Below are 21282 nucleotides of genomic sequence, written 5' to 3' on the forward strand. Positions count from 1 at the left end.
TTCTGGAAGTAAAAATGCTTGTTTCTTCCAGTGATGTGCATAGTAATATAAAGGGAATTGAGGGACTTTTCAGAAATTTTTAGAATGGTGATGGAAAATAAAAGAAAAAATGTTGGCATTGCCAAGAACATTTCATCAACCTTGCTCTCTACCAAGTTAGGAAAAATCCAGGGCAAGGAAAACTCCTCTGCCTTCTGACATAGGAACACAAGAGTTCCCATTTGGACTTTTTCACGCTGCATAATAAACCTAGAGTTCCATGCCAACAGCACTCCCAGCCTCACAAGTGGTCAAAAGCTGCTTCTATTTTACTTAGTAACTTCTGGTGTAACACATATGCACTGCACTCTGTAAGTGTGGTCATCCACTGCCCTTCAGAAAGTGAGGCACTGACTCTCAATAAGGCCTCCAGCCTCGGGCCACCCTATCCAAAAGGGATGCTCATCTCAGCATCCACCCAGGCTCATGCAGGTCCTGTCCATCACAGCTTGTTGTCCTTGTCAAGAGCACAACCTAAGAACATCAATTCTACCCAGTGAGACTTGTGCCTCCTGGGGAAAAAATGGGTATGAGTGCAGTGCAGCCACATGACTCAGCTCACATATAAAATGGGGGGCAATGCTGGGGTGGCAGAGTAATCTAATGATCCACCCCTAGTGATACACCCATTCAGAATCAAGACTAGTTGTGCAAGGATCTGGCTTTTTCAATATATATAAATATCAATCACTTTGTGTAATAGGTTGCAATTGCAACTCTGTGAAGGGGAAGTCACTAGGTTCCAGATTGTGTATGTGCTCATAAAGTATATTTGGCTTTCCTTTAGCTAGGCTCCTGTTTAATGTTAAGTATACAAAATGGAGAGGGGAAAGGTACTAGGTGCTAAATGAAACTGACCCAAGCTGTACAAAGAAGTGTATTTAGTGAACAGTATGAAACCATTTTCTACAGCACTTCTCTTACGATGGTCTTCCACATAGCAAATTTCCCCTTCCCTTCACTAGTGAAATGTAACTACTTTATCTCTTCCTAGACTTACATTATAGCACGCACACACCACACACACCTGGTTATTGCTAAAAGCAAGGTTTCAATACAGATATTTTTAATGAGTTTACGTAAAACTTGAGAAAGAATTACAAAAATTTAAGTTTTATTGCACTTTGGATTAGATTGTTTACACAGCAAGTGACTATTTTCTTAGTTAAGGGAAAGAAGGAATGAGATAAGAAAAAGAAAATAGATGGGGGCCCAAACAGCAAATCTAGCTTCTTTTCAGTCTGAATTCACCAAAATTGTAGTTACTCATGAAAACATTGAGCTGCAAATATATTCCAGTGTCTTAACAATATTGGAAAATGAGGGTGTGTTTAAAGAAAGGAACCAGCTCATACACTTTGGTGGATTCTAACGTAAAATGTCGACCACACATTCAGAGCTCATCGTGCTTTGTAGAGTCCAAGCTGGGCTTAATGAAAACACCTTCCATAGCCTTCCAGTAGTTGTGATGATTAGGAGAATGTATGCCATGGACTTCCCGCTGTCCCCTGATTGGGTGGCCATACTGTTCGCCTGTTACTGTCAGGAACACATCCGTTCCTATGTGCTTGAAACGTACTGCGTCGTCTCGCTCCCAGTATGTCCCACTGCATTGCACTGTCCACACATCTAAGTCATCTCCTTCTCCATCATCACCAAAGGCGCTAACTTCCTATAAGAACAAAAAGGGTGGGGGTAGATATTGTTTGCGTGTGTGTGTTTTGTGTGTGACATCACGCTAGCAGAATGACAATAGTATATGGAAATGATAAAATGATAATGCAATGTGTTGTATTCTATTCAAGGTTGACCCTCTGAAATTAATGGGATTAAATTAGTCATTTTTATTAATTTCCATAGGTCTACTCTGAGTAGGATTAGAATTGGCTACAAACAAATATAACAGAGTGCAGGGGACACTTGACCCTCCAGATCAGGCATAGGCAAACTCAGCCCTCCAAATGTCTTGAGACTACAACTCCCATCATTCGCAGCTAACAGGACCAGTGGTCAGGGATGATGGGAGTTGTAGTCCCAAAACATCTGGAGGGCCAAGTTTGCCTATGCCTGCTGCAGATATTGCTGAACTACAACTCCCATCATCCCTGGCCACTGACCATGCTTGCTGGGGTTGATTGGAGTTGTAGTTCAGCAACATCTGGAGGGCTAAAGCTTCCTAACACCTGAAATATAACTGTTTTTTAGAATCTAAATGGCAAAACCAAATGTTACTGAAACAGTCAGGAATTGGAAGTGGGAAATGAAGTACATTATCAGTGAGTTGTTTATGATCAAATAAGAACAAAAGAACTATGAAGGATAGAAGTGCAAAGCCCATTAACATCTTGCATTTGCCTTGGACCTGATAGGTAGCTTTAATCCAGCCACAATCCTTCAGACTATCTACTGTAACGCAGGGATAATAATACTGGGTAAGGGGTATTATTATCCCTGCGTTACAGTACTATTTGCCCTGCCTTTTGACATTTAAGGTATTTGTTTTGTAGGACCCACTATAATCTATAGTATTCTGTTTCTTTCTTGAACTATTTTACTTGTTCTAATAACTCTTTAAACTATTTTACTTGTTTTGGTTTTAACCAGCTGCAAAACCTTATAGTAACGGTCAAATAAGAGATCTTAACTTTTTTGAAGCATTTTGAACATTTTAAATTACTATATGAATACTAAATGACATTTCATTAAACACATCACAGATTCTAGAGTCACGGGAGATTTTTTTTGTACAGTACTGAAGAGAAACCACTCAGATTTTCTCTCTGCTCTATGTATTCATGTTCCACAGCAAGTCAATAGCAACTACAATGGAAGTTCACAAACTACAGACTAGGACAAGGTTATCTTCTGTTGTACATCTAAGAACCAGCTTTTAACATATATCAGTATGAATTAGGGGCATGTTACCAATAGTCCACCACTATGAATACAACCTAAGCCACAGCAACAACCACTTTCTGCGTACTTAAGAAGTGTTATGTGAGCCACCCCTCTGCAAATCACTTTCTCTTCTGCATCAAGAGAGAAATTAAGTAGAGGAGGATATAACACGTAGCAAGAGACCTATGCAATTCTGCATTGGGACTTATTTCTGAGCAAACATGCATAGAATTGAATGGCATATCTTTATAATAAAATTGTATACTACATATGGAAAAGCATAACTGATATTTTAATCAGTTCCTAAATATATAGATACTGGGACGCGGGTGGTGCTGTGGTCTAAACCACAGAGCCTAGGGCTTGCCGATCGGAAGGTCGGCGGTTCAAATCCCTGCGACGCGGTGAGCTCCCGTTGTTCGGTCCCAGCTCCTGCCCACCTAGCAGTTCAAAAGCACGTCAAGTGCAAGTAGATAAATAGGTACCGCTCCGGCGGCAAGGTAAACGGCGTTTCCGTGCGCTGCTCTGGTTTGCCAGAAGTGGCTTAGTCATGCTGGCCACATGACCTGGAAACTGTCTGCGGTCAAACGCCGGCTCCCTTGGCCTGAAAGTGAGATGAGCGCGCAACCCCAGAGTCGTCTGCGACTGGACCTAATGGTCAAGAGTACCTTTACCTTTACCTTAAATAAAGGTATGCCTTCATAACTTTCCAATTCAATTTAAGAGTAAACTCCATTTCGATTTGCTTACATTTTTTGAGACACTTAAAATAAGTAAACAAGTATGAAGGACAAGCTGTGGTTTTACCTGATTATTGGAGAGTGGTGATGGGAAGTGGTGGGTGTGCAAGTTTTTCCCTGTATTAACATGGGTAAGGCGTACTGTTTGCCCACACTTTACAGGCATTCCTCGCTGGCAGGACCCATCAGTTTTGCCTCTGATCCGCCAATAGCTGTTAGCATCATCAGAAACTTCAACTCCAGTTACTGACTGTTGACCACTTCCTATAAACAAAACAATTGCTATATAGTCATTGTGTGCAGATACAGAGGCAGGTAATAATACTTTGTCATAAAACTGGGCCAAGTGAGGATTTTTTGGCCCCTTCTCTTTTTTCTTCAGGATGCCTTTGGTTTGCAAGGTTTTTCCCCCTGCCATTATTAAGCTGTATTTGGATTTTAACCTGCTATTTTGAATTTGTTTTTATATGCTGCAATTTATTTCTTTTTATGATTGTTGTGTATGCTTCAGTTATGTTTTTGTGTAGCCTTTTGTGTCCTCAGACAGAAAAGCAGGATAAACATAATAAATTTAATTAATGTTTCTAAACTTTCTATGTCCAATGGGAGAAATTAACCATGACAGCTAAATTCCATTTCCATGTAAAGAGATTTTATTATTTACATTTGTATGTACTGTAGCTAGCTGCCTTGAGACTTTGGTAATAATACAGGATGTAAATTTAGAAAATAATACAGAAGCGTCTATACCAGGGTGCTGGATACAAACACGCATGTGTCCACAAACAAAGGACCTACTAATGCTGATGAGTTCCCCCTAGCAACATCTGTATGGCTACTGTTGAAAACAGAATGCTGAACAAGATGCATCTCCACACCTGATCCAGGGGGACTCTTCATATCATATGTCCTTGATATTTTTTTAATATGTATATATATATTCCTCGTAGGCAGGTCAGTTAGCAGCTATTATCCATAATAGGCAAAAATTTTAACTCCCTGTTCAGAAGCAGTCTCTCAGCGAAGATATCCATTACTTTATTGTCCTGCATGTTGATAAGCTTCATGCAAAGGTATCTGGCTGGTGGCAGCGTAGGAAACAGGATGTCAGATTATTAAGACCTTTAGGTCTGATCTAGCAGATCTCTCTTCTTATGCTCTTTATAAAAGATCAGATAAGCTCCTGGTGGAGAAACCTATTCAGTGGTTAAGGCTTTCACCATGCAAACTTCAACAGTTGCCAGAAGCCCCTGATACATTCTAAGCACATCATTTCCCAAAGAAGCCTGGGAACTGTAGCTTGTTAAGGGTGCTGGGAACTGAATCTAGGTAAGGGGTAAAGTACAGTGCCCATAATTTTTTGAGGGAGTGGATCAGAGAATCGTAGAATTGGAAGGGACCACAAGGGTCATCTAGTCCAACCCCCTGCAATGCAGTAATGAATGTGCATTAAAGGTAAAGTGTGTAAGTTGTTTCGCATTAGATGACTCTACCTCTCATTGGCTCTAGTTCTGCCTACTCTTTGGGCTCTTTGGGTACCAGCCACCGCTGCAGAGAAGGCATCCTGTTCTGTTCTGCCTAAGACACCTATTTTGAACACAATAGGACCCACCTTCCCAATCTCATCCCTATCCATTGCCTCACCTCACCCCTTCTTCCCTTCCCTTGTTCCCTCTGCAATGAACATTCCCTCATTCACAATGCCCCTGTCTCTTACTACAGGGGTAGCCAACATGGTGCCCTCCAGGTGCTGCTGGACTACAACTGTGACCCTGGCTGGGGCTGATGGGAGTTGTAGTCCAGCAGCAACTGGAGGGCACCACACTAGCTACCCCTGTATCGTGGTAACCAAATCAAAGTGTGCATAATTCAAATGATCACATTTTCTCCCCACGCCTCCATTTCTCCTTTCCCTAACTTGTTTCCCTGTGTCTGTTTTACACTTCAGACACCCTTGGGGCAGGGCATACCTGCCATACCTGTTCTTTTGTAAAACACCATGGCCATGTTCGCTTCCTGCTCCTCCCCCCTCTTGATCCCTTTTTCCTTTTGGGGTTCTGCCTTTTGCCACTGAGAAGTCTGTGGGCACTGCCTGTTTTATCATCAACACCTCCTAAACTGCTCTGGGAGCCTTTTCAGGGCCTGTCACACCTGGATATGTTTCTTCCTCCTCCCTCCTGATGCCTTTTTTTCTTATGGTTTACTCATTTTATGACTGTAAAAGCCTGAGGGGAGAGGGCTGTTTTATCATGGGCATCTTCCAAGGTGCTCTGCCATGATTTTATGTTGGGGGGGGGGTGTAGGACAGCCACCTGTCATTAATTATCCTCTGCCAAGCAGATTCAGAATGAAATGTCAGCTGCTTTAAACTGCTTTCTTTTGACCCCAAGGGCTCAGAAAAATCCATCAAAATCTTTCTACAATTTCTACTTTTAATAGAAATTGCATTTCTACTGAAAATAGGTATTTTTATTTACTTACTTGATGGGGGGGGCACCTCCTACGCCCATGCTCTGGGAATCTGTTTAGGCTGATGAGGAGGACTAAACATTATCACCACCACTACTCAGGAGTGCCAGCTTGGCTTTGGGTGCCCTGGGCTGTGGGATGCCATGCAGCGTGCATGGCCCTGGCGCTGAAATTTGTGGGTGGCCAGCCCCTTCATGGGGAATTTTGTGGGTGCTCAGCAGGGCCAGATTTAGGTTTGATGAGGCCCTAAGCTACTGAAGGTAATGGGGCCCTTTATATGTCCAGCTGTCCTTTGTCAACAACAAATTGTCGCTGTTTTTTGTGTTGAATATATGCTATATGATAATTTACAGACCTAATAGGTATCTAAAGCCATTTGCACATAACAAAATATGCAGAATGTAGGCACCCTATATATAGAAATGAGCAAACCAGTGATATTTTAGGGGGCAGGCTAGCAGGTGGGGCCCATTACTTACATCATAGGAGCCTACACAACACAAAACACTATTGCTGTACGTAGGTTTTATTTTATTTGTTTTTTTTCCCTTATATTTTGGAAATGTACATCCAGTTTTTCTTTTCCTTTTAATTATTTTGGGGCCCCGAGAGAGTGGGGCCCTAAGCTATAGCTTGTTTAGCTTATACATAAATCCGGCACTGGTGCTCAGGGCCCCCAGCACCTATGCCATTACTGCTAATGGCAGCCTTCCTCTGAAGGCCACTAGCTGGGAACACGATGCGGGGCGTTGACGGGCCCTCGGGTGTCTAACCCGCACCACAGCCTCCCCCTGGGGCCGAGATGGGTTTCATTTCCTCCCGGCAGCCGCGCGGCTCTTTCCCCTTTCCCCGCTCTGCACAGATCTCGTCCTCCCTCCCTTCCTCTGTCTCGGCTCGCCTCCCGCCCCACCCGAACCCCGCCCGAGTCATCTCCTCACCGGATCCATACTTGACCTCGTGCGAGTGCAGCCGCACGTTGTGACGGGTGTTGAGCAGCTTCAGCACCGAGCCGCAAGTGACAGCGCCCTCCTCGGCTCCCGTCGCCAGGCCCGAGCCGCACACGAGGAGGAGCAGAGAGAGCGGCGACAACGGCCAGGGGCTGGAAGCCATTGGCGGGAAGCCGCCGCGGCCACCCGGTCGCCGCATCCCCGAGTCCCTCAGCACCGCGACGGCGGCCGAGGCAAACGACGAACTGTCGCCTCAGGAACCGTTTCCGCCACCGGCGCCCGGCGCGGACCAATCAGCGGCTGCCAACGCCGCCCACGCGCTCCCCCGTCCTGCCGCCGGCTCGCGAAGGCGACGAAGGAGGTGCTCATTGGCGCGCGGCGGCGGAGCGGCCAATCGGGTGTTGCGGCGTGGCGGAGGAACGCGCCTTCCCCCTCCTCCCCGCCCTCGCGTTTCCCCCCACCCCACCCCTCCTTTCCGAGAAAGGGGCGGGGCCGAAGCGAAATGGGAAAGGCGAGATGCTGATGAGGCCAACAGGCTCTCTCAGGGTCTGACTCTGCTGAGGCACGGGTTCGAGACCCGGCCTGGCCCTCAAAAATTCAGCCCAACACTGCAGGACGAGTCATTTCCCGCTTCTTCTGAGATTTTATGTCCTTTTCTGTAGAAAAGTGCTCCGCTGGAAGGACACTTTACATTATAAATTTAAGGTGCTAGGCATTTTTGAAAAATTGGCCATCCTACATGCAATTATTTAACTGCCTTGTGTGGGTGATATTTTTTTTTATGGCCCAACGCATATAATATTACTGTGGAGCAACCTTTTAAGAGCTGGGACGTTTAATCCAAACATTGCCTTTTGGGACCCATATGTTACATTTTATTAGCTATATATTTGTATGGTGGCATTATTATCATTGATGTATTTCATTGCCTTCTAAACCACCGCCTCAAGGCAATTTACATATAAATAGCAACAGTTAAACACACACAAACAAGGAATATATTTGAAGCAGGACTTAAAAGCCCAACAAGTGGGTACATGTGAAGACCCTAAGGTCTCAAATATAGAATAAATGTTCATAAATGTACAAGGCAAACACACACGCTTAAGTATATAAACCATGTGTCTGAAATAGTACAGGAGAGCAAGCCATTTTGACTCTCCCAAATTGACCACAGATATTTCTCTGCAAATGGGAAAAGCTTTCCAATTGTCTGTGGACTGTAGGGCCCTGCACCTCCCTGCAAATACATTCTGGCAAGTATCTGTTAAGCTGAGCAAACTATCAATATCTGTAAGAGATTCAGGAACTAAGTCTACCCAGAAAATGCAATTAAGTAAGGCATTATCAGGTATCCTGGCAGACAAGAGAGAAGCATCACTCTCAAATTTCTGCCGGAGACCGCCTCCTGTGATGTATGCATAATGTTTTGGGGGGGGGTGGTCTTGGGTTACAGGGTGCACAATTTCCAAAGTCTTTATAGGGGCTTGCGCTCCATTGTTTGGAGTCTCTCTTGCCTCCTTGTTAGGAGCAGAGGGAACTCTTGTTGCAAGAGAAAAATAAAGATATGCCTTGCTTTCTATGGAATTTGCCTCCATCCATTCATCTCTGACCAATCATGGACTTAGGGGACTCAGTCCCTTGGGGAGTTGGGCAGCAAAAGCCAACCCCCCCTTTTTTTTCTATAACAACTCATTTATCCATCCTGGGAAAGCCTGTCAGAACAAAAGCATCTCCGGCTCCTTCCGGAAAATGCAGACAATGCACACCAGTTTTATCTCGATGGGAATACTGTTCCATGGGGGAATAAAATATTATTATTATTTCTTAAATTTGTATACCGTCCTATACCCGCGGGTCTCAGGGCAGTTCCCAACATAAAATCACAATATAAAAAACAAAATAAAAATACATTATAAAATCACAATATAAAAAAACAAAATACATAATAAAAAGAAAAACAAAACAAAATAAAACAAGAACAACCTAATAACCCTCTCCTCCCCAACACATTTTAAAAGGATGTTGGATGTCCATCAGCCAAAGGCCTGGTTGAAGAGGAACGTTTTTGCCTGGCGCCTAAAGGTGTACAATGAAGGAACCAGGCGAGCCTCCTTGGGGGGGAACATTCCACAGATGGGGAGCCACTGCAGAAAAGGCCCATTCTCATGTTGCCACCCTCTGGACTTCTTGTGGAGGTGGCACACAAAGAAGGGAACCAGAGGATGGTCTCAGGGTCTGGGTAGGTTCATATGGTGGTCCTTGAGGTATGGCGGTCATGAGCCGTTTAAGGCTTTATAAGTCAAAACCAGCCCTTTGAAAAGGGGCAGGCACATTAAAAGCTACTTTTGATAGGTCCCGGCCGAAAAACTGAAGACCAAAAATAGTTTGGGGACACATACCAACCAGGCAAACACGCGTGAGGAGACTGTGAACCAGGAGGGGTGTGACTGAAGATGGGGTCTGAGGAGCATCTCAAGGGCCAGTTAAACCCTTTGGTCCCCAGGCCTGAGGTCCAGCCAATCCTTGCAATATTATTATTATTATTATTATTATTATTATTATTATTATTATTAACCCTTCTCACCCTAAGTTCCCAGTGTGGGTTACACCATTAAAGCACAATGTCAAAAACAGTTTCAAAAAAGCTTACATCACAGAAATAAGTGGTTGTCAAAATATGTACCTCAAGCGACAAAGGCCAAGGGAAAGAGGTGCACCTTCAGCGTTCGCAGATAACTGTACAATGCAGCTCTGTGGGGAAGGCGTTTGATGGCTTAGGGGCTGCCACAGAGAAGGCCCTCTCCTAGCCCCCCCCCCAAAAAAGCTGAGAGCGAAGGAGCCACCTCTCACGTGAGGGATTAACCAGTTTCCTTTCCAAATATTCTGGTGCTTTGAGATTAATTTGTCGGAGCATGTATTTTCTCCTGGGGACAACACACTTTTCCGAAGAAGAATTATTACTTAAATCAGTGGTTGGGATGCTAGGAGGGAGAGTCAGTCTGGGCGTCCTTTTGGCACTAACCGTGTAAATTTCCTTACCGCCTGTAAAGACCAAGCAAAAAAACCGAATGGAGGGGGGAGCGGGAAAGCGAGGAGAGGAAGAAAGAAAGGAAGCAATCTGGCGCAGCCTGACACTTCGCATAATGCATTTGTATTTCATGAGAAACGGCAGCTCCTTCCTGTTAGGGCCGACAATGGCTCATGCTGTTTTTCTGAAACAGGGCAAAACAGATGTCTCGGGATGCCAGCTTAGCCATAGAAAATCAATCCTATGGGGCTTTAGCTGGCACCTGTTTATCTTTCTGGGAGGTCACCAACCCCCCAAGGCTTTTAGTACAGTTTGTGTTGTGCTCCTTAACAATGCTTCTCAGCCGTATTTTTTAAAACAACAACAACAACACACACACACGCAAAACTAAAACGACAAGTCGTAATTGCCTTTAGAATAGCTGCTGTCAAAGAACTTGGTTGGCGTTGAAATATTATCTGGGACTTTCTTTTCTTTACTGCTCTGGCAATTCATTGCCACGTTCCCACCGTGGCGGATGTTGCTCCTGCCACTGGGAGACCCACAGTTTGAGATGGAGAGCTCTATTCAAGACCATGCTGCTGGATGGAAGAAGAAGCAGAGACGCATAGTTGGCTTCAAGGAAGGTGTTTATTATTGTTTCCTCTTTCTATTTCTTGGGAACTTGAAGCAAAAGATGGTTTCATGGAACCACGGCAGGCCAGAGCTTAGTAATAAATAAAGACATTCAGAGAACAGCTCAAAGATCAAATGTTCCATCTCTTGCAGCCAGGTCCCCTTCTGCTGCTACAATTTTGACGTTTGCAAAAAGTCAACTAATCTCCAGTGTTGTAGAGAAGCCAAATATGCCCCCTTCCCCAGTCCTCTCTGTGTGGGACCACAGCTCCCATCTTGGTCAACCTAAGCCTTCGTATTGGAGAAGTCGAGCACTGAACCTGGGGCCCTCTGTATCTGCTAAACATTTTAGAAAGTTCTGTCACTCTGCACTTGGACACCTCTTAAGATGTGGTAACCAAATTTTGCTTGATTGTTCCTGAGATCAAGGAGTGGGTTTCTGTCTATGTTTGGATACAGTTGGATACCATTTTGAATCAAGATGCTGGACTTGAGCTTTCACAACTGCACCGCTTTTTTGGTTTCTTAGAATTCCCGAGGAACACCAAGCATGAGACTGCTAGTTCATTATAAGCAGGCATAGGCAAACTCGGCCCTCCAGATATTTTGGGACTACAGCTCCCATCATCCCTGACCACTGGTCCTGTTAGCTAGGGATGATGGGAGTTGTAGTCCCAAAACATCTGGAGGGGCGAGTTTGCCTATGCCTGCTTATAATGAACTAGCAGTCTCATGGTTTATTATAAGGGAGAAAGTAAATGGGTATGCTTAGGGACACCCATGAAATGGGACTAAATCTGTCCCCTAGTGAGGTGTTGTGCTATCTAAGCCATGTCCTAAATTGCAACTTTATCCCATAAAACATAGCGAAGCAATTGAAAACCAAGCCAGCTGTATGTTCATGGGTCTGCTTTTGTTTTGCATTTAGTCATTCTAGAGCAGAGAAGCCACTGTGGTCCCCTCTAGATGTTGTTGGACTACAAACCCCATCAGCCCCAGCCAGCATGATGAATGGTTAGCGATTATGGGAATTATAGCCCAACAACATATGAAAGAAACCCATGCTGAGTACCAACTTGAGTCCATTATTTCAGTAAGGCCTCACTGAGCTGGATTCAAGCTTAGGCACATAAATTACGCACATTTATGGAATTTCTACCTAAAGCAAGTATAAAATATTTGGCACCTGTTGATCTTCAGCTCGGTGGTGGACCGGCAGAGAGTAGAAAGCAGGCAGACCAGCAGCAGGTGGAGCATGGCCAACTCATTCTAGTTTTACCCCCATCCTCTTCTCTACTGAATTCTACAAGGACAAAACTGAGACTAAGGAGGAGGAAGCTCATAGCCTGTGGACTACTTGTAAGTAAGAAGGCAAGCAGATAGGGGTTGGATGAGGGCAGAGGTTAATGGGGCAGTGTCCCATTTGCCTTAATGGGTCAACCTCCCCTGCCTTAGGTTCTGAACCGTTCTGAAATGTCAGTAGGGCATAACTTCATCATGCGCCACAATGGAAGCTAAAAGAGGTTGTAAAATAACAATCTGCAAATATTATTCTGTCTCGCCAGCTAATGGACTTCTTGTCTGAGACCTTCCACAAATTCCGTAGTTGGGCATATGCAGTACATATAAATTACAAAACCACGAGGTTATACAAACCTATATGCTTTATTGCTAACGTACCAGTTTTAGATTTTAGGCAGATGAGTTTTGCTACCTTCCCCGTTGAGGCTAGACCTTCGAGAAGACGACTGTTTCTTCAAATGTTCTCCAGAGTTCTGACTCGGAGATCCTACTTCAGGCAAAATAGTCCCTGACCCTCTGGTCCCGTCAGGGTCTATGTTTAATTTTTGAGAAGACGATGCCTTGGGCGTTACAGCGAGTGGCGACTGGTCTTCGGAATCTGGAGCCTCAACCAAGGTTTTGCTGTCTTCAGAAGTGATATAGCTCCTTGTTACGAATCGGTCTGGAAGTCCTTCGCCGTCTACAGATATCTCCTCAGATTCACCCTCTCCAAAAGCAACTATATCAAAAATATCTGTTTCTTGGCTGCCCTCTTGAAGGCTACCGGACTCTATTCTTTGCATTTTGCCTGACTTCACTTCCTTCTCCACGGCGCTTTTCATCACCACGACTTTGCCAGTGGGCCTGTCAGATTTGAACAGGACGCTCTTCTTCTCCCCCGTTTTTTTCTGCAGGTCCCAGAGGACTTTCTTCTTCTTGCCTTTCTTCTTGTCTTTCTGCTTCGGGGTCTTGGGCCTCGGTTTGCGCGGCGCGTAGATCTCGTCGTGGACTTTTGTCCAGTCGATTTGAGACGACAGCCGTATCCCACTGCCCTTAACTCTCTTGTAGCCGAACATGATCTCCAACAGGACCTTGGTTACGGGAACCGAGATGAAGCCCAGCTTCTCAGAGAGAAGGGTTTCATAGTTGTACTTGTACAAGATGAGCTTGGCTGCGTTTTCGATCAGGAAGTCAATGATGGCTTGCTTCGGGAGGGGCTTGCCTTGCAGGCGGGCACGCTTGATGTCGCTGGGGCTGATGATGCGTCTTGTGACAGCAGGCTTGGAACAGTGGAAAGGGAAGACAGAAAGTGTTGAAAGAGCCATTTAACAATGCCACAGGGAAGTGGGTTTCAACCAGTGTGCCGTGGCACCCTGGGGTGCCTTGAATGATGGTCAGGGGTGCCGCGGGCAACAATAGCCTCTGTCCCTCTTTTCTTCCCTCCTCTGATGCCCTCTGACATCTCTGCCGCCCAAAGGCTTGCACAGCTGTTTGTTGCAGCAGCCCTGGCTACTACAAGCTCCCCAGGCAAATGGTGCCTCTGGGACTGGCCAGGGGGGGGGGGCTTCCCAGGCCTCTGTGGGGAAGTGTGAGGAGGCACCTCTTTCTGGAGCAGGGGGGGCAGCTCAGAGACCAAGGGCAGCAGCCCAGAGGATTCCCAAGGAGAAGGGAGAAGACTGAGGGAACACTCCACACTGTTCGAAAAAGGGTGAGAGGCTATCAGCTCTGCAGTCAAGGGGTGACATAACTGGGCTCCTGAGCCCCACAGGGGTGCCGCAGAAAGAATGCAGTTGGTCAAGGGAGCCGTGGACCAAAAAAAAAGGTTGAAAACCTCTGTCATATGATATAAGGCTTAGAATTTTAAAAAGGATAATAAAGTAAGGCTTGGCACACATTTTACTGAAGGGATGGGGCCCAGGGACTGGATGTGGCCCTCAGGCCGATGCCCTAGGCCACCCCCACTGGGCAGCCCTGCTTTATACCCTCCTTGATTATTTTTTCCTGGCTGACATGTATCCCAGTACATTTCTGAGCACAATTCAAAGTGCTGATGCTGATCTTTAAAGCTTTAAACAGCCTAAAGTATACCTGAAGGAGCGTCTCCACCCCCATCATTCAGCCCGGACACTGAGGTCCAGCGCCGAGGGCCTTCTGGCGGTTCCCTCACTGCGCAAAGTGAAGCTACAGGGAACCAGGCAGAGGGCCTTCTCGGTAGTGGCACCCGCCCTGTGGAACACCCTCCCATCAGATGTCAAGGAGATAAATAACTATACAACTTTTAGAAGATTCTGGAAATCATCCCTGTATAGGAAAGTTTATAATATTTGATGTTTTACTGTGCTTGATGTTTTAATTGTTGGAAGCAACCCAGTCAGATGAGTGGCATACAGATAAATTATTTGCATTTGTTGTTGTTGTTGTTGTTGTTGTTGTTGTTACTGTTATTGTTATTATCCCTGAACTCTGATAATGCTTCTTCCTTGTCTGGTCTGGATAGAATAGATGCTAGAGAGGGATGGTTGAGTCAATTAACATTAGTTGCTCTACTGACAGTAGCAAGCTACCAGCAAACCACCCCAACAAGTTGGAGTTAACTATTTATTAGCAAAAACAGGTACTGTACTGTTATTTTTGCCAATGCATTTTGATTATTCTTGTTGCTAATACATGCATTTTCATTCACACTTTATTTTTCAATACATCGCTCGGCTGGAAAACAGCATTGCAAGATTCGGAAGAATTGCAAATTTCAAAGGACGGCTTTTGTTTTAGTTCACATATTGTTTTGGAAAGTGGAAATTAAGCAAGTCTAAGTGTGGACGGATTCTAACCTTCTCTCCCACCCCCCCCCATCTCTATTAGTGGGTAAGGCCTGCAGGACCCTTGTCATACTCCCCAGGTAGGCCACAGCCTCCCTTTCGTAAGAAATTTACGTACCTGTTTTGACTCAGCAACTGCTTGGGAAGAGTCTTTTTTCTGTCTTGGTTTCGGAAGCGGGGGCGGAACGTATTTCGGTTTGGGTGGGGGCTCCTCTGGTGGCGGCCTTGGCTTCGTTTTCGGCAGCGGAGGCGGCACGTATTTGGGTTTGCGTGGCGTTTCCTCAGGCCCCATTGATTTCCGCTTAGATTTCGGAAGGGGTGGTGGTGTATATTTTGGCTTGCCCTTCTCTTCTGGGGATGGAGTTGGGGATTCCCCCTTTGCTTTCTTCCTCTTCTCCTTCTCCTTCTCCTTCTCTTTCTCCTTCTCCTTCTCCTTCCCTTTCTTCTTCTTCCCTTTCTTTTTCTTTTTCTTCTTTCCCACCTCTCCCTCCTTCCCCTCTTCGGATTTGGAGTCACCCTCTTCTGACGTGTCCTCTCCGCTCCCAGAGTCAGCTGAGCCACTCCTCAACTCCTCTTCTCCCTCGCTCTCCTCCATTGAAGAGCCCCACGGCAGCAGAGGGTGGCCTTGGTCGTCGTAAACGCCCACAAAGGGGATTCCGTCCGTCATTGTCACCTCCAGGACTTTGAGGACCGCTTGGTTTATTATGCATTGAAGAGCCGCGAGGATTTTGTTTTCTTCCAAGAAATCTAGGGCTGAGAAAGGTTGGTTTCCTGGATAGTACAAGGGGATGCTGCTGGGCGTGGGCCGTTTCAGAACACTGGTGATCTCCTTGTGCAGGGACTCTACGGACATCGTCTGCTTTGGGATCTGTTTCCTGAACTTTGCAAAATAATCTCTCTGCGGGGGATGCAGCTTAGTGAAAGACTCTGCCAGTTTGGCCCAAATATGGAAGTGTTCTTGCCGGAAATAATAATTGTCCCCTGATCGTTCTGAAAATGTCTGCAAGTGAGTAAAGGAGAAAGTAAAGGAAGAGAAAAGAAAGGACAGCATCACAACAAGTAATAAGCATCACAACAAGTAACAGCATCACAACAAGTAACAAGGTTGTGTGTTAGGTTTGGATATTCTAGGTGGAAGCTGGGAACAGACCAATTCATAACTCCCAGATAAGACAACGAAGGAACGTAAAAAGCCACCTAAATGCTGAACCAAACAAATGGTGCACCTAGCTCAATATCGTCCACACCAATGCTCTTCAGCCTTAGGCCCCCAGATGTTGTTGTACTAAATCGTTACCCGTTGCCTAAGCTGGTTGGGGATGGTGGGTGCTTTAGTTCAACAATATCTCAAGGCCCAAGATGGAAAAGGACTGGTGTATAGTGACTGGCAGCAGCTCTCCGGGATTTTGAACAACCGCTGGCCAAATACACCCTTGCTCTTCCTCTTAGGTGCTTCATGCAAAGTCAGACCATTGACCCACCTAACTCACTATTGTCAACACTGGCTGGCAGCAGCTCTCCAGGTTACAGACAGGGTTCTTTCCCAGCAGGGGTTGAACCTATGTTTCTACATAGAAAGCAGACGCTCTTCCACAGAGCTACCAAAGGCACAGCCAGTGTTCCCATCTTGTTTAGGATTTGGATCCTAGATAGAGACTTTTGTCCCTGAATCAAGGGTAGGGAACCTCTTGCCTTCCAAATGCTGCTAGACTACAACTCCCATCACCCATGACTATGGACCATGCTGGCTAGGACTGATGGGAGTCCAGCAACATCTGGAGGGTCTCAGGTTGTCTACCCCTGGTCTACCCCCTACAAACCAAATGATTTAGCAACCCAGATCAATCAATCGGAATGACTCTCTGGACAATTACCACATTCTCCTGTGTCTTTGGGTACTCTGAGCTATTTCCCGACTTTTTCCTTTCCCTTTTTTTTTTATCACATCAAACGATTCCCGCTGGCTTGCCCTCCAAAAAGGGGCAAACAACAGAATAGTAAAAAAGAAAGAAAGGAAAGAAAGGTTGTTATAGGAGACCTGTGATAATCGCTGCACATTAATAAGTGATCACAGAATAGGTACCATTCTTGAAAAGTGTGGTTCTAATCTTGGAATGACTATTCTTCACCCTTCCCTTCCATGGGCCCCTCCAGATGTCATTTTTTTTAATTGTGCATTCATGACGATTTGTGCACACGGAATTATCAGAGAGGTCACACGTGTTCCCGCTTTCAGTCATATTCACCCCTGCAAAAAGTTTTGGGAGAGTCACACTGCTTCCTTTTCAATCAGTACACATCCCATAAACTCCCTGCTGTAGTCCCGGAATGTTTTATAGCACAAATGTTCTGGTTTATTTTTCCTCCCGCTTTTCTTGTGCTATAGCCCGTCCAGACAGCAACGATATAGTGGCACTGGGAAACATTGCGGAGCAAACTGAAGCAGAATCAATATGCCGCAAATTCACTGTTATTGTTATATGTTGTAGAATACGCTCACAATAAAACACCCATCTGGAGGAACCCGTACCCCTCTTTCAGTCCATGCATCCAGTTGTGGATGCCTCCCATGCTGTCCCTGCACAATGGAATTAGAATCGAGGATCCTTTCCGCAGGAGGAAGGGTTCCTTAACACAGATGTGGGCATTGTTCATCCATTGCTGAAGGATGAGCTCTATAGCATTAGAGCAGAGGGGAGGAACATTTTAGGGTCCTCGGGACAGGTCATTATCAGGATTGGCCTCATGGGCAAGATTTGACACTTATTTTTTTGGAGGGGGGGATACCCACCTGTTAAACTCCCCTGCGTGGCTTTGCCCATGCTTCTCCTTTTAACCCCTTATTGTTGGTGCTTTAAATGGGGAACATGGGGACACTTGAAAAGGCAACAACTTTAAGGCAGTCTCTGCGCTCCTGTGGGGAGTGGGGGGGAATGTCTTAAAGTGGCTTCTCTTTTAAGTGGCTTCTCCCCACTGCAACCCCACCACCCACTCAAGGGCTTTAATCTTCATTCATCAGTTGATGAATGGGGATTAATTCCTGCTGCCTAGGCTGCACGATCCCGTTCGTTCCTGGTTGTGCAGCCAATGCAAGATTAAACACTGTCCTCCTGCCCATCAGCTGACAACACCGGTGATGTCAGCTGATGGGTAGGTGAGCATGATTTGGAGAAAACTTGACAGGCAAAACTGGACAATTTGATGGGCCGGGTATGGCCCACAGGCCAGAGGTTCCCCACTCCTGCATTAGGGTCACAACATAATTCAAGCCTGGAGTGCAACTGCGATTTTCATCTCTCATTAGCTGCATCACAGGCACTGTCCAGTAGGTTCCTGCGACACTCAAGTTTTATAGAGAACCTTTCCAATTGCCGTGCCGCCACTAGCTTCGAAATAATCATATCACTCACACACCCCAGGAACAACACACAGTGCCTTGAGGGCTAGGAACATGCACTGCTATGAGAACAGTAGGAGATTGCAAGGGGGGGGGAAACCAGAAGCTTCTGTACAGGATATTGTCTGCAACCTGACTCAGTAAATGAAAAGAGCATTCAGTGATCTGAAAAGGCTCAAGTCATGGCTTCAGGAGGAGGAGGAGAAGGGGGATGGAGTTGGCCACTAGGCATGTGGCTGGAAAAGAACGCAAAGAGAAGCCTCCCTTTCTACTGCTGGGTCCTGCGGTGCAACAATGCACAACTATCCTAAGTCCTTGCACCCGCATTATGGAATTTCTGGATATACCCCACTTCCACACCCATACACCACCACCGCCTCCCCCACACATAGCAGGCTTTTCTGTAGCGGATCCAGACATTTTGTGCAGAAATTTATTTCCGTGCATGGATTACATCGACTGGATCGGAGCGGGGGACTCTCAGCATGGCACGGGAGGTCCGATCCGTCAAGAAAGTCCTCCAAATACCTCTGCGTGGTATCCTCCGGAAACTCCCTCCCTGGGCCTCTCATCTAGCCTCGGCAGCCTGGCGGCATATTTATCCAGGAGGGACATTTTTCCTTCAAGCCTAGGTTCCCTTCTGCTCGTGAGACACACTTCCCAGTCGTCTTCAGAGCTGGAAGTGGCTGAGGTGGTGTGGTACCTAGACTGTGAGCTGCAGGAGAAGGACCATGACCTGCTGTCCATGCTGGAGCCAGATTCTTCTTCGACATCAAATATAGGGTCTCCATCCTCGGTCGTCACTCGCCGCAGCTTCCGCACGGCGTCCTCGACGATATTCTGAAGGCTTTCCAGGACCTCCTCGTCAGCTAAGAAATCCACAAACTCTGAGAATTCATTGGCGAGGTGGCTGCTTTCGCCGTGAGTGGTGGAGCGCTGCTTTCGTTTCCCTTTGTCTGGGCTGAAAGCTCTGAACTCAGCAGCTGTGGTGGCAGTGAACTGGTCCCGGAATTGGCAGCGGGAAGGTGGCCTCTGGGTGTTTCTCCAGTCACAGGGATCTCCTTGTCTCAGCTGTAGACAAGGAAAAACCAGGGTGAAAGGGGGGAATTGGGTCTGAAAAATGCATGTAACACCAGCAATATAGGCAGTGATATAGTGGAGGGGGGTTTTCAGTTCTGGGACTTTTTTCAGAGCAGGAATTAGGAAGAGCTTTGGCCTGGGTAGTTGGCAGCTCTGGTGAGTGGAGGAGGTGATAATAAGGCTTTGTGTGTGGCAGATTAGTGTAGAGATTGCCAGAGTGTGAGGAAACAAGCAGGTAGGGGCTAGTCACTGCTTTCCTTTCCTTTGCTGCGGGTCCCTACTTCATGCTAGCAATTTAAATGGCAACACTTCCCTTTTACAATTACTTGCACTGAATTTTTCATTGAAAGCCAACGTTTACATCTCAGCTGGCTGAAGCCCTTTTGCTGAAGCTCAATAGGTTTTACAAGTTGAGCCAATGCCATCAGAAGCAAACACTACTAGCAGTTGAGTGGTGCTTAGCCCCAGCAAGAGGTCGACAAATCTGTCGATTTTGGTTCTCTAGGTTTCTCATTTTTCGATCTTAATTTCAGCTCTCCACATTTCTGCAGCAATTTGCCTTTTTTTAAAAAAAAAAACAACGCATGAAAATATATCAGCAGAGTGCAAATTTCTCCTAATAAACATGGGTTTGCATGCAGTTTTGACTAATATACACATTTTCCTTAAAATCTAATGCATCTGTGTATGTTATTTTCACTAATGTATGCATTCTATGCACGTTTTCTCGCTCATTTTTGTACATATTCTTTGGAGAACCGCATTGCAAAATTCAGGTAGGTTCAGATAAAACCGGGTTCCTTAAAACCGGGCCCACAATACTCAACTCGTGCCTTCTAGTGGCTATGAGCCATGCATCTGAGCCATGGGGAACCACTAACAGTGACTCCCCTGAAGATTTCTATAATTCGGCAGGAATATAAGGGATCAGGCAGTCCTTGAGGTATCCTGGACGGCAGCTGGCTCTGCTGCTGCCCACCACTTTGAGTGCTGCCACCCCCTCCTGCCACCTAAGACGGCCAAGCCCAATGTCAGGGTGGGGCAGCACCAGAGGGCACTTTGTTTGTTGCGTTTATAATGCCACTTTTTTACTCCATGAAGCTCAATGTGACTGGCATATTCGGTTCTCCCCCTTGCTCATTTAACCCCTACAACAACCCTGTGCGGTAGGTTAGGCTGAGAGTCAGTGACTGGCTCAAGGTCAGCCAGTGAGCCTTATGGCTGAGTAGGGATTTGAACCCAGGTCTCCCAGGTCGCAGTCCAACACTCTAACCACTACACTACACTGGCTCAGCTTGGGTGACTCACCTTCCTCAAATGGGATGGCCAAGGGCAACCCATTTCTGTCTCCCTTTGGGCCTTACCTGAGGTCCCCTGAGGCTCTCATCATCTGCCAGATAGCCGGAATATCTACGACTCACCATGGTGCTGAAAGGACAGCGGCTGCCCCCTCCTCTCTTTTCACACCTTCTGTCTCCTCTTCCTGCACAAACGGCACACACAAAAATAGGAGTGTTGTTATTATTTTACAAAGAGGGGTGTCAAAGCGGGGGAGCTACAGAACGCATCACATCCATCATTTTGGATGCTTCCTTCAAAAGTGAATTCCTGATGAAAGGTCTAGGAAGGAAAATGGTCGTCAACGTTTTCATAGACAGAGAATATTTTGCCTTTAAAAAAAAACACCATGAAAATATATCAGTAGAGTGCAAATTTGTCCTAATAAACAGGGGTTTGCATGCAGTTTCGAGTAATATACACATTTTTGCAAGCAATTTCCTTAATATCGGAGTTTGGTAGCAAAAGAGCAAAGATGCAGACCTGGCAAGGGACAAAGGGTTTCATATCGATATAAATATATACATACTTATAAACCGCCCGCACATTCAAAACACCACAACGCCATGCAGTAAAACTGTTAAGACGTAAAATTACATAGTCATAAAAAACAGAACGAACTGAGCTA

General features: G+C 45.9%; 2 protein-coding genes across 2 annotated transcripts; both read right to left on the reverse strand.

The window, feature by feature from the left end:
• Positions 1-1314: 1314 nt before the first annotated feature.
• Positions 1315-7380, reverse strand: SDF2L1 (stromal cell derived factor 2 like 1). The gene is made up of 3 exons (XM_033174874.1): positions 7085-7380; positions 3745-3941; positions 1315-1711 (listed from the first exon to the last, which is right to left on the reverse strand). Exons 1-3 carry the CDS (start codon positions 7290-7292, stop codon positions 1433-1435), a joined length of 684 nt encoding a protein of 227 aa, XP_033030765.1. The 5' UTR covers positions 7293-7380; the 3' UTR covers positions 1315-1432.
• A 4981-nt stretch (positions 7381-12361) lies between these two features.
• CCDC116 (coiled-coil domain containing 116) lies at positions 12362-20802 on the reverse strand. The gene is made up of 4 exons (XM_033136346.1): positions 20681-20802; positions 18765-19307; positions 14958-15839; positions 12362-13300 (listed from the first exon to the last, which is right to left on the reverse strand). The coding sequence occupies exons 1-4, from the start codon at positions 20738-20740 to the stop codon at positions 12425-12427; spliced, it is 2361 nt and encodes a 786-aa protein (XP_032992237.1). The 5' UTR covers positions 20741-20802; the 3' UTR covers positions 12362-12424.
• Positions 20803-21282: the final 480 nt, after the last annotated feature.

This window comes from Lacerta agilis, chromosome 17, assembly GCF_009819535.1.
Source record: "Lacerta agilis isolate rLacAgi1 chromosome 17, rLacAgi1.pri, whole genome shotgun sequence".
In the NCBI taxonomy this organism is placed as follows: Eukaryota; Metazoa; Chordata; class Lepidosauria; order Squamata; family Lacertidae; genus Lacerta; species Lacerta agilis.